Source organism: Pongo pygmaeus, chromosome 12, assembly GCF_028885625.2.
Source record: "Pongo pygmaeus isolate AG05252 chromosome 12, NHGRI_mPonPyg2-v2.0_pri, whole genome shotgun sequence".
Taxonomy (NCBI): Eukaryota; Metazoa; Chordata; class Mammalia; order Primates; family Hominidae; genus Pongo; species Pongo pygmaeus.
The window spans coordinates 122,409,591-122,422,046 of record NC_072385.2 but is presented as its reverse complement, the minus strand read 5'-3'; the positions used below and the strand labels follow the sequence as shown (position 1 = coordinate 122,422,046).

At 50.5% G+C, this 12,456-nt stretch overlaps 1 protein-coding gene across 10 annotated transcripts in view; it reads left to right on the top strand.

The window, feature by feature from the left end:
* The window catches only part of GREB1 (growth regulating estrogen receptor binding 1), a 161,376-nt gene extending 149,568 nt beyond the window's left edge, over window positions 1-11,808 (top strand). For 6 of the 10 annotated variants that reach the window (XM_063648958.1, XM_063648961.1, XM_063648959.1 and 3 more), the window contains 7 exons: window positions 558-762; window positions 1,663-1,837; window positions 2,907-3,125; window positions 4,040-4,175; window positions 6,739-6,939; window positions 7,681-7,819; window positions 9,304-11,792. In XM_063648958.1, coding sequence (XP_063505028.1) covers window positions 558-762; window positions 1,663-1,837; window positions 2,907-3,125; window positions 4,040-4,175; window positions 6,739-6,939; window positions 7,681-7,819; window positions 9,304-9,467 — 1,239 coding nt within the window. In that variant the 3' untranslated portion in view covers window positions 9,468-11,792. Of the gene's footprint in view, window positions 1-557; window positions 763-1,662; window positions 1,838-2,906; window positions 3,126-4,039; window positions 4,176-6,738; window positions 6,940-7,680; window positions 7,820-9,303 lie in introns of those variants that run through there. The other 4 variants (XM_063648957.1, XM_063648955.1, XM_063648960.1 and 1 more) reach the window with 3 other exon arrangements.
* The last annotated feature ends 648 nt before the right edge of the window (window positions 11,809-12,456 follow it).

Sequence of the window (12,456 nt, the reverse complement as noted above, 5' to 3'; positions counted from 1 at the left end):
TAAAGACATACAAGAATAATGTGTGCTTCGGGCACAATATTAGATTCTAATATGAGAGGGTAATGAATTTGGTTAATTGCTATATGCATGTTAATTTCCGTTGCCTACGTATTCCCAAATAAGCATTAGCTTTGGAATCTGTGGGCTAGCAGTTTGGGCTTAGTTCAGCTGGATGGTTTTCTGGGCTCCGTTGTACTCACTCACTCGTGTCGATAGTGAGCCAGCAGGTTGTCTGCGGGCTGGCTGGTGGCCTCAGCTGGGCTGTTCAGCTCTCCTCCATGTGGTCTCTCATCGTCCAGCAGGCTAGCCCTGGTTTGTGCATGGGAGAGTTCTGAGAGGGCATGGAACATGTACGTCCTCTTGCGGCTATGCCCAGGACTGGCACAAGGCCATTTTTCCTCCCTTTTACTGGTAAAAGCAAGTCACAAGGCTGAAAATTCCAGCAGTATGGGAATGGTCATCATTCTTTGATGGAAAATGCTGCAGAGTCACATGTCAAGGGAACAATTGCAGCCACGTTTACAAACACTCTACCTCATGATACCTGTACTTTGCAGAGCCACGAGTATATAAAAAGCCCGACGTTCACTCCAACCACCGGCCGTCATGAACATGGGCTCTTTAATCTGTACCATGCAATGGATGGTGCCAGCCATTTGCACGTGCTGGTTGTCAAGGAATATGAGATGGCAATTTATAAGAAATATTGGCCCAACCACATCATGCTGGTGCTCCCCAGTATCTTCAACAGCGCTGGAGTTGGTGAGTGTCCTTTAACATCATCTACTCAGTCAAACTCCGTGAATGAACACTTGAGAGAGTATTCTAGAGACAAAAGTTAAACATGTGACATCAGGCCTTTTATTTTGGGACTTTTAAAGCTATTTTCATTTTGTTTGACTTTTTTATGCAGTCTTCTACCCGCACCTGTGCCCAGTGTTTCGTTATCCATTTAATCAATTTTCTTTCTTTCTTTCTTTCTCTCTTTCTTTCTTTCTTTCTTTCTTTCTTTCTTTCTTTCTTTCTTTCTTTCTTTCTTTCTCTCTCTCTCTCTCTCTCTCTCTTTCTTTCTTTCTTTCTTTCTTCTTTCTTTCGTCTCTCTCTCTCTCTCTCTGTTTTTTTTTTTTTTTTGAGATTGAGTCTCGTTCTGTCACCCAGGCTGGAGTGCAACGGCGTGATCTCGGCTCACTGCAACCTCCATCTTATGGGTTCAAGCGATTCTCCCGCCTCAGCTGCCTGAGTAGCTGGAATTACAGGCACCAGCCATGACGCCTGGCTAATTTTTGCATTTTTGTAGAGACAGGGTTTCACCATGTTGGCCAGGCTGGTCTTAAACTCCTGACCTCAGGTGATTGGCCTGCCTCGGCCCCCCAAACTGCTGGGATTATAGGCGTGAGCCACTGCCCCTGGCCAAATTGATATTTTCAATCGTTAGAGAAGAAAGCATAAGAAAGCAAATTTGCGTTCCACCTGGAGAGGAGTGTTTTCCTCCCTGTAGTTTTCTCTCCCTAGCCCATGGGCTGTGTTTTGTGGCAGGTGATTCATGTCAGGAAGGTCGGAGCTGGCTTGTCTGGGCGCCTCGACAGCAGGTCTGCCTGGGGTCTGTCTGCTGTGGGTGTGGGTGCAGGTCAGCCCTGAGTCCAGTTGCTTCGCCCACTGCAGGTGCCGCCCATTTCCTCATCAAGGAGCTGTCCTACCATAACCTGGAGCTCGAGCGGAACCGGCAGGAGGAGCTGGGGATCAAGCCGCAGGACATCTGGCCTTTCATTGTGATCTCTGATGACTCCTGCGTGATGTGGAACGTGGTGGACGTCAACTCTGCTGGGGAGAGAAGCAGGTGAGGTAACCTGAGAGCACCACCTCCTGCTACCCTACTAATGATGACCGAGTGTGCCCTCTTTGTATGGGGAATGTGCCCACCCCTGGAAGACCGGAGGGCCTCTCATAGTAAAAGGGGTGGTTGTGGTTCCCAGAGCCCTGGGTGTGGTAAAAGTGAGCTCATGTGCCAAGCCTGGCTTGCTTTTAATTTTAAAAAATTGTTATTGGGCCGGGCGCGGTGGCTCACGCCTGTAATCCCAGCACTTTGGGAGGCTGAGGCGGGTGGATCACGAGGTCAGGAGATCGAGACCATCCTGGCTAACATGGTGAAACCCTGTCTATACTAAAAATACAAAAAAAATTAGCTGGGCATGGTGGCGGGCACCTGTAGTCCCAGCTACTCGGGAGGCTGAGGCAGGAGAATGGCATGAACCTGGGAGGCGGAGCTTGTAGTAAGTGGAGATGGCGCCACTGCACTCCAGCCTGGGAGACAGAGCCAGAATCCGTCTCAAAAAAAAAAAAAAAGAAAAGAAAAGAAAAAGAAATTGTTATTGAAGTATAATACAGAAAATCACACTATCCATTTAGTATAATATATAGACAAAAAGGAAAGTATAATACATATACAGAACTTTTCCCAAGCTGAACACATTCATTTAACCTACTCTGATATTAAGAAAGGGACATTGCTGCCCCCCAGAAACTCCCTTCCTGCTGCCCCCAGCCCCACCCCTCCTCACTAGCCTGACTGCTGACTCCTAGCTTTATTTTTATTTGCTGTGTGGCTTTAGGCAAATGGCTAAATCATGTTGGGTTCTAGTTTCCTCATCTGTGATTAATACCTATGCCATGGGATTGTTGTGAGAATTGACTAAATTATGGTCTGCAAATGTGTTCAGCACATAGAAGAAATGAGCACCCGTGGGAAGCGCCCAGCAGGGTGCCTGGCCCTGGGGGGGACTGTGCGGGGCACCGGCCCGTCCAGGTGTTCATGGCAGTCTGAGAGCCGGTGCCACACTGCCTGGTCCCAAGGACCTTGCTGCTGCTCGTGTGGCAGCCTAGGGACTCACTCTCCCTCCTTCAAGCAGAGAGTTCTCCTGGTCGGAAAGGAATGTGTCTTTGAAGCACATCATGCAGCACATCGAGGCGGCCCCCAACATCATGCACTATGCCCTGCTGGGCCTGCGGAAGTGGTCCAGCAAGACCCGGGCCAGCGAGGTGCGAGAGCCCTTCTCCCGCTGCCACGTGCACAACTTCATCATCCTGAACGTGGACCTGACCCAGAACGTGCAGTACAACCAGAACCGGTGAGCTCCTGCACCTGGGGCAGAGGAGGTGGCGGCCCTGGGGGTGCAGAGTCCTGAGTGAGGGCAGCCTCGGGCTGCAGAGGCGTCCTGGCTGTGAGCACTGACCTGGCCTTTCTCTTCATTGTCCCAGTTTTTTTAGTGCTGAATAATTTTGAGTATTTGCAGATCATTCAGCTTCATTCACCAATTCTCATGATGCTTTATTGAGTGAGTTATATTGGACTATGTGTTTTTCTTGCCTTTTTGGTTCATTCTCCCAATACGTTGCTTTTTAGGAGCTTTAGCACTGAAGAAAATGATAATTTCTGTAGGTTTCTGTACATATCTAGTCACAGAAGTGCTCACATCTCCAGAGGATTCAATTGCTTAGTGTTCGTGGAGTACCTCTCTACGCTGGGCAGTGGGCCACGGCCTGCGTCAGCCTCTCAAAGAGGGTGGGTTTTGGAGCCAGACTGACTGAGCCTCCAGGAACTGGGGTTCTGCTGCATATTATCTTTGCAGCGCAGGCAGGCCACTCAACTCCAAGCCCTATTCTTCTTAGCTGTAAAAAGCAGCTCATGTTTTTACCCTGGGAGGTTTTTGGTTGCTTTCTTTTTCACCGATGGGTGAGGTCGTGTTGGTAACATTTCTCACGTGCACTTGGTCCTTGGCCTCTGGTCATCACCTTGTGTGGTTTAAGCATGAGGTACACACTGCCTTTCCCGTGCAGAGATGGCCCTCTCTGTCTTGTGGGTTTTCGTTGTCTGTTTTGCCTCATATTTCCCCTAGAGTAAGGAAGGTCTTGAGGCAAGAATGAAGCCCACTCCACCTTCATAGCCCCCTACGATGGGGACCCACACTCTAGGTGCTGGGGGCAGTGACGGAGGGTGTGAGCTGTGCCCCATCAGACCCACCCCTCCTCTGGCCCTGAGTAGGTTCCTGTGTGACGATGTAGACTTCAACCTGCGGGTGCACAGCGCTGGCCTCCTGCTCTGCCGGTTCAACCGCTTCAGCGTGATGAAGAAGCAGATCGTGGTGGGCGGCCACAGGTCCTTCCACATCACATCCAAGGTGAGCTCCTCGCTGCTGGGCAGGCCTCTGTGTCCACCGCCTGGGCTGCCCTGGCATGCACACTGAGAGTAGGAGCCATCGAGGGAGGCCATGTCTCTTTCAAGTGCATGGGGCAGGGCCCTACTCGGTGGGGTCAGTAAAAGTTTTTAATCGGCATTGAGCCCTGGGAAATGACAGGGTCCATGGGGTCTCTCTTCTACCTCTGATATTAACCAGTATCCTGCAAGCTTCTGCTGGGTGCAAGGCTACAACCAAGCCTTCCTGTGTGTTCTCACCCACCCCAGCTGGGTGAGGTCTCAGGCCACGCTCTTCCTTGGGCCCCTGGGATGGTGCCTGGTTGCATAACTATTTGAATGGCTGTGCAGGCTGGCCCCGTGGTCATACTGTGTGTCTACTGGGCAGCCTCGGGGTGGGCAGAGACCTGGTATGATTATGTGTGTTCCAGCTGAGCAGGCCTGGGGAATTAAGATGTAAAATCACAGCAAGTCTTGATAGCTCTGTGTCTTCCAGGAAGCAATGCAGCAGGTGTGTCTCTGCCCGAAGTTCTCCCCAGTCACGTGGGCCAGAGCCCCTTTCTCTGTCACTTCTGCCTGTCTTGATCCTGCCCTAATGCCACCAGCTGACTTTTCCAGCCTCTATCCCTCCTTGTCTCTGTAAACTCCTGATGGAGTTAGCTATGCTGAGGTGGGCTGGATCTGAATTGGGACACCAGCTCCATCTCCACTGACCCCCAGAGGCAGGGATTGCCCCTTTTCAGGGAGTGTGGGGCCTCTCCTCATTTCTTTTGCAAAGTAACAAGACCTTTAAATAAAGGCCCCCACTTACAGCATCATTGAGATCTTAAAATTGTGTGAGGTTTGTTGTTTAATCAGGGAGAACAGACACCTTTACCAGGTCTCCACCAAAGGGCCAGATGTGCCTTTAAAATGAACTTTTCTTTTATGTCCTTCAGTGTCATTTTTAAACTCTTAGGTATTTTATCTTTATTATTTGAACATAATCTTAATTTTCTGTTATGTTCAATTGCATATTGGTTATACATAAGAAAGCTAGTCATGTCTTATAATCTTTCATGTGAGTGAAATCACTGCATTGTTTTCATTTCTTCACTAAATATTTAGTGAGCAGCCAATCCCCATGCTCAGGAGTACACAGCCCAGCAGCTGGGGCAGATGTTAGACACATGGCTAGTTAAGGGCCATCGGGAGAAGCACCACAAAGGTGAAGTGTGTCGCGGGGAGACCTGAGTCTGTGGGAGTCCCTGGGGAAGTGATGTTAAAGCAGAGACCTGGAGGAAGAGAGTGAGCCGTGTGCCCAGGCAGGGGCATGGGCAGGGGCATGGGCAGAGGCAGGGGCAGGGACATGGGCAGGGGTAGAGGCAGGGGCAGAGGCAGGGACAGGGACAGAGGCAGGGACAGGGACAGAGGCAGGGGCAGGGACAGAGGCAGGGGCAGAGGCAGGGGCAGGGGCAGGGACAGAGGCAGGGGCAGGGGCAGAGGCAGGGGCAGGGACATGGGCAGGGGTAGAGGCAGGGGCAGGGACATGGGCAGGGACAGAGGCAGGGGCAGGGACAGAGGCAGGGGCAGGGACAGAGGCAGGGACAGGGACATGGGCAGGGGTAGAGGCAGGGGCAGGGGTAGAGGCAGGGGCAGGGACAGAGGCAGGGGCAGGGACATGGGCAGGGACAGAGGCAGGGGCAGAGGCAGGGGCAGGGACAGAGGCAGGGGCAGGGACAGAGGCAGGGACAGGGACATGGGCAGGGGTAGAGGCAGGGGCAGGGGTAGAGGCAGGGGCAGGGGCAGGGGCAGGGACATGGGCAGGGACAGAGGCAGGGGCAGAGGCAGGGGCAGGGACAGAGGCAGGGACAGGGACATGGGCAGGGGTAGGGGCAGGGGCAGGGACAGAGGCAGGGGCAGGGACATGGGCAGGGTCAGAGGCAGGGGCAGGGACAGGATGCCTTCAGTGGGTGAAGGTGCAGAAGGGTAGGAGCCAGGAGGTCGGTATGGAGGAAGGGAAGGAGGATGATGGAGAGGAGCTGGGGAAGTAGGCAGGCCTTCCCAGCTATGGGAAAGTTCCAGACTTTTCTCTAGGACTCACAGGAGGGAAGCCAGCGAGAGTCATTTACGTAGATGTAAACGTGTTGGTGATGGAGCAAGAGCCTGTGGCTCAGATGCCGGCTGTGGGTGGGAAGAGCCCCGGGGCTGGGCGGGACGGGGACAGGATCTTTGGTGGGGAGCTGGCCACTCCCAGAGGCTTGCATCCCCCAGATCCACGGGTTCTCTTGTTTTCTCTAGACCAGAAAGCCGGTTTCCGGCATGGAATGATCAGTGTCTATAATTCTTACTGATTGCGTTGATTCGTTTTGACATGTCTCTTTCATGTTTCCTTTGAGTAAAACCTAATCTTTCTCAACAGAGAAGTTTATTCTTGAAGTATGTGTTCTCAGTTCATTCCCCTGAGCGACACAAGCTTCCATGCCTGGGCCACCAGTGCAGCCCAGAAGCCGTGGGAAGGTCCTCGCTCTTCAGGGCGGCAGTGGCCTGACACCCCCCTTCCCATGCAGGTGTCTGATAACTCTGCGGCGGTCGTGCCGGCCCAGTACATCTGTGCCCCAGACAGCAAGCACACGTTCCTCGCGGCGCCCGCCCAGCTCCTGCTGGAGAAGTTCCTGCAGCACCACAGCCACCTCTTCTTCCCGCTGTCCCTGAAGAACCATGACCACCCAGTGCTGTCTGTCGACTGTTACCTGAACCTGGGATCTCAGGTGACTTTCAGAGAGGGTGCTGTCGAATCCCTAATTCAGAGAAATCTCTAGAACCAATGGGCTGGAATCTGGTACTCTGAATCCTAAGTCCTCAACTCCTTCATCTTGGGGTTGACCCCACTTTATAGCTTTTGCTGTTCAGCTGAGAGAGCTGAGGTGCTTTGCCCGGAAGTAAGAAGATAGGAAGTCAGCCCAATTCTGATGCCCAAACATTTTTTTTTTTTTTTTGAGATGGAGTTTCGCTCTTGTTGCCCAGGCTGCAGTGCAATGGCACAATCTCAGCTCACTGCAACCTCTGCCTCCCGGATTCAAGTGATTCTCCTGCCTCAGCCTCCCAAGTGGCTGGGATTACAGGCACATGCCACCATGCCTGGCTAATTTTTGTATTTTTAGTAGAGACAGGGTTTCACCATGCTGGCCAGGCTGGTCTCCAACTCCTGACCTCAGGGGATCCACCCGCCTCGGCCTCCCAAAATGCTGGGATTACAAGTGTGAGCCACCACACTCGGCCTAAATATTCTGATTCTCAGATGAACTCATGACTAGATAAATCTGGATAAAACTTCCAGAATTTATTTTGCAGATACAGATTTGGAAATAACATGAAAATATTGTCTCTGGCCCCCCAAAAATCTTGAGCTGGACCAAGCAGTTGGTATTTACTAGATGCAAACCTGTAGTATAACGTTACTGAGCATTTCATAGAAAACGGTGCCCTCTCTTGGATTTCTTCTTTTTCAGATTTCTGTTTGCTATGTGAGCTCCAGGCCCCACTCTTTAAACATCAGCTGCTCGGACTTGCTGTTCAGTGGGCTGCTGCTGTACCTCTGTGACTCTTTTGTGGGAGCTAGCTTTTTGAAAAAGTTTCATTTTCTGAAAGGTAACTTTTGTACTCTTAACTCTGCACCTTGTCTTCAATGGCTGTAGTCACCGGGTACCCTGAGGAGGGGACCTTTGGTCCTAGTCTTTATTTGCCCATGGGTAAACTGAGGATCAGAGCGGGAAGTGACTGCCTCAGCCACCCAGCGAAGTGCAAGAGAGCTGGGATTTGATCCCCGGGGGCTCTCTTTCCCCTTTACCTGTTTGGGTAGAGGCAAGACACATCCCCCTTTCTTTTAGATGAATTGCAGACATTTTTTAGCCTTTGTGTTTCTTTTCTTTCTTTCTTTCTTTCTTTTTTTTGAGATGGAGTCTCGCTCTGTCACCTTGGCTGGAGTGCAGTGGCACGATCTTGGCTCACTGCAACTTCTGCCTCCCGGGTTCAAGTGATTCTCGTGCCTCAGCCTCCTGAGTATCTGGGATTACAGGTCCCCGCCACCACGCCCAGCTAATTTTTTATTTTTAGTAGAGACAGGGTTTCGCCATGTTGGCCAGGCTGGTCTCGAACTCCCGACCTCAGGTGATCCACCTGCCTCAGCCTCCCAAAGTGTTGAGATTACCAGCGTGAGCCACCGCACCAGCCATCTGTGTTCTTTTCCAACCCAAATCCTTCACATCAGTGTCCCAGTCGTTGCTGACACTCTTCCTCCTGGTAGACGAGTCTTCCTCCTCGTCCTGGGAGGTGCCGCACCACCTTGGCTTTTACACCAGTCTTCCTCTTGTCTGCACCAGCTTGGTTGAGAATAACAAGCACTTGTTCTGCATGACTTGAAAACACGATTTCCAGTCTGCATTTCCAATCCTGCTCAGATCCCTAGCTGACCTTCGCTTTCCTTGGTGGCCCTTGGCTCTGACCTTCCCCTCTAGCAGGCACTGAATGAGCACCAGCAGCATCTAAGGCCTTGGGAAAGATCAAGAGGTTTCTACAGCAGTCTCTGCCTTGGGAAACATTTCATCTAAAGGGAGGACTGGACACAAAGGTGGGGAGGGAGCAGAGAGGGAAAGTGTGGAGGAGACCGGGTTGAGGTGTCACCACGTGCTGGGACTTGAGAGGAAGGAGAATTCTTGTGGCTGGCACGTGGGACAGTGGGGGCTGCCCCAGGCCTGGATGGATGGCAGAAGAGGGGGATGGAGCTGTAAGGTGGGGTAGGTAGGGTGGGGTATGTGAGCTACCAGCTGGGGCTGAGGATGCTTGGTTTGCGATTCGACCAGCCTCTCTCCTTCCTCTCCGCACCTCGGTTCAGTCCCTGCTCAGCTTTCCTTCTGCCTCCGTGTTTTCTCCCCCGCACACCTGCCACATCCCAGCCACACTCCTGTCTCGCTGATTGTACATCATCCCGAAAGAAGCAAGAGGCCGACTTGGACGCCGTCTCTGCCCTTCCCAGCAGCGCCCTGTTTTGTCATTGCAAGTAGAATCCAGGCAGCCGCTTTCTTCTGGATAAACTCACCTTTTCCCTTCCCACACCTCTGCCGTTGTCCACGCAGGTGCGACCTTGTGTGTCATCTGTCAGGACCGGAGCTCACTGCGCCAGACGGTCGTCCGCCTGGAGCTCGAGGATGAGTGGCAGTTCCGGCTGCGCGATGAGTTCCAGACCGCCAATGCCAGGGAAGACCGGCCGCTCTTTTTTCTGACCGGACGACACATCTGAGGAAGACAGCGGCGAGTTTTCTGGAAGAGATGAGTGCTCAGAGCCCTCATGCTGTTGAGGCTAAAGGGAGGCCTGGAACTGTGGGGCGTTTGACTGGAATGGACCCCAGGGACTGTCCAGGCGCAGCCCCTCCTAGTACACATGGGCCCTGGAGGCTGTGGTCCTGGGAGCCAGAAAAAGACTCCGCAGTGGGTGGGAATGAAAACTTGAGACTCCCAAGTTCTGGGCCAGCCCATTGCCCTGGGCTGTTTTAAAGCCCATTTCACGAGGAACAGAGATTTACTTCCTGTCCTGCCATTCGTGTGCTTCCATGGACAAACCTGATTTTATTCTCTTAGTTCTAAAGAATCTTGGGTTATTTTGTAGTGGTGCCAGTATTTCAGTAGATGGGATTTCAGCCAAGTAGGTTCCCCTGTAACCTCCTACAAAGCAATATTCCAAAGGAACATTTTAACTGTAAAGGCTGGAGACAAGAAAAAATAAGTAGATCGTTTTAATAACAATTATTTAATTGCCTATAAGTTTGCTGTTTCAGAGGCTAGCCCAAAGGCATCAAATTTAATAAAGTTAAACAAATTGATTTACTTCAGAGCAAATATGATCCTATTAAAATAATATAGGGTAAATACCCTACCTCTTAGAAAGGGCAAAAATGCAAAGAAGCTTTCTTTAAAACTAAAAGGGTTTTTTGGGGGGGGGGTTGGGGGGAGGAAATAAGGCTAACAGAGGTTGACCTAAAATTAGCCTTACAAAGGAGAAAGGACTACATTGCTTACTTGAAACAAACAATGAAAACAACCAAAGTGATATATAAAATAGTTGATGAGAACTAGACTTATGACTGTAATTTACTGGAGTTTAGTTTTCAGTTCCTAAAGTAGCTCATTTTCTCTTACTAATGTTTGGTTCCTCAGGGAAGAATCTCACTTGACTAGAGAGGAGGTGGGAACAGAAGAGAGAAGGAGGCAGGGAGATATATTTCTTAGGGCTCACCCCTTCACACACTGACAGAATGTTTTTTTGTTTGTTTGTTTGTTTGTTTGTTTTTGAGAAGGAGTCTCGCTCTGTCGCCCAGGCTGGAGTGCAGTGGTGCGATCTCGGCTCACTGCAAGCTCCGCCTCCCGGGTTCACGCCATTCTCCTGCCTCAGCCTCCCTAGTAGCTGGGACTACAGGCGCCCACCACCACGCCCAGCTAATTTTTTGTATTTTTTAGTAGAGACGGGGTTTCACCATGTTAGCCAGGATGGTCTCGATCTCCTGACCTCATGATCCGCCCGCCTCGGCCTCCCGAAGTGCTGGGATGACAGGTGTGAGCCACCGCGCCCGGCCCAGAATGGTTTTTAAAGCCACAGTTGAGAGGCCACCCATTGCCTGGCGCCTGGACAGTGATCATCTTGTTCATCTTGTTCAGTCCTTTCTTGTGTGATTGGAATTATTAGTCCCCTTTGAAAGATGAGAAGGTTGAGATGCAAAGAGTCTACCTTTCCAAGTTCTCACTGCTAGAAAGAGCTGGAAGTACAGTTCAAATTTCTGGCTTCTGGACTCTGCAGTCCAGGTCTCCCTTCTCCCACTCGCCTACCCTCAATGCCACACTGTTTTTGAAGTGGCACATAACTTGAAGGAAAAGTTTAAAGACAGTTCAATTTAATCATCAGAATGCATTCTTTTTTTTTTTTTTCGAGACGGAGTTTCACTCTTGCTGCCCAGGCTGGAGTGCAATGGTGCAATGATCTCGGCTCACTGCAACCTCTGCCTCCTGGGTTCAAGTGATTCTCCAGCCTCAGCCTCCCGAGTAGCTGGGATTATGGGCACCCACCACCATGCCCAGCTAATTTTTGTATTTTTTTTTTAGTAGAGATGGGGTTTCGCCATGTTGGCCAGGCTGGTCTTGTGAACTCCTGGCCTCAGGTGATCTGCCCACCTCATCTTCCCAAAGTGCTGGGATTACAGGCATGAGCCACTGCGCCTGGCCTCAGAATGCATTCTTACACATCTATCCTAGACATTTATAAGCACTCTAATGGATAACAATCCAAGAATAAATGATTGTAAAAGATGATGCTGAAGAGTTGATGTCAATCTTTTTTTCCTAAGAAAAAAAGTCCACGAGTATTAAATATTTAGATCAATGTTTATAAAATGATCACTTTGTATATCTCATTATTCCTGTTTTGGAATAAAAACTGACCTTCTTCAATCATATACTTGTCTTTTGTAAATAGCAGCTTTTGTGTCATTCTGCCCACTTTATTAGTTAATTTAAATTCGAAAAAACCCCCAAACTAATATTCTTGTCTGTTTCAGTCTTATAAATAAAACTTATAATGCATGTATTGTTTTGTTGGTGAGTATTCATAGCATTGTTTCGAGATAAGGTAGTGTGGCTAGTCATCTCTGGGGACTAGCTGCTTAAAATGGATAGTTTTGGAAAAGAAATAAGAACAAAACCATAAAAGTGGAATATATTAACATGTTGCAGAATTCCTGAGGATAAAAAGGCAGACTGCATTGGACGTGCAGGAGAACAAATATGGAGGAAAACAGCTCAGAATGTGCAGAGAAGCCTGCCACCAAGGGAAGATAGTTTGGGGGGACTCTGAGCTTCACGGTGGCTGCAAAGGGCGGAAGGGACCTGGGGCATTTATCTGGATGATCACCAGGAGGAGCGGTTTGGAGCAGCCAGCCTGATTGATTCCCTGCAGCGTTTCCCACCACGCTTCCCATACTCCACTGACCTGGGCTAAGCATGCGGCCTTGGCTAAGGCCAGTGGCCCGCTTGCTCACTGCCCATCAGCTTCCTGGACCCTGCCAGGCAAGTGCCCACTCAGGCCTGCTGCCCCTCATGCCAGGAGTGCTCATCCCTTGGACTCTCCCACACTCTGATGTTCTCTTGCTACCCGTAAGTCACCTTCCCAATGAGGCCATCCCGTATTGGGGAACTACTAACATAGAATACATTTTTGCTATTTTTGTCTCTTTCTGTGAAGG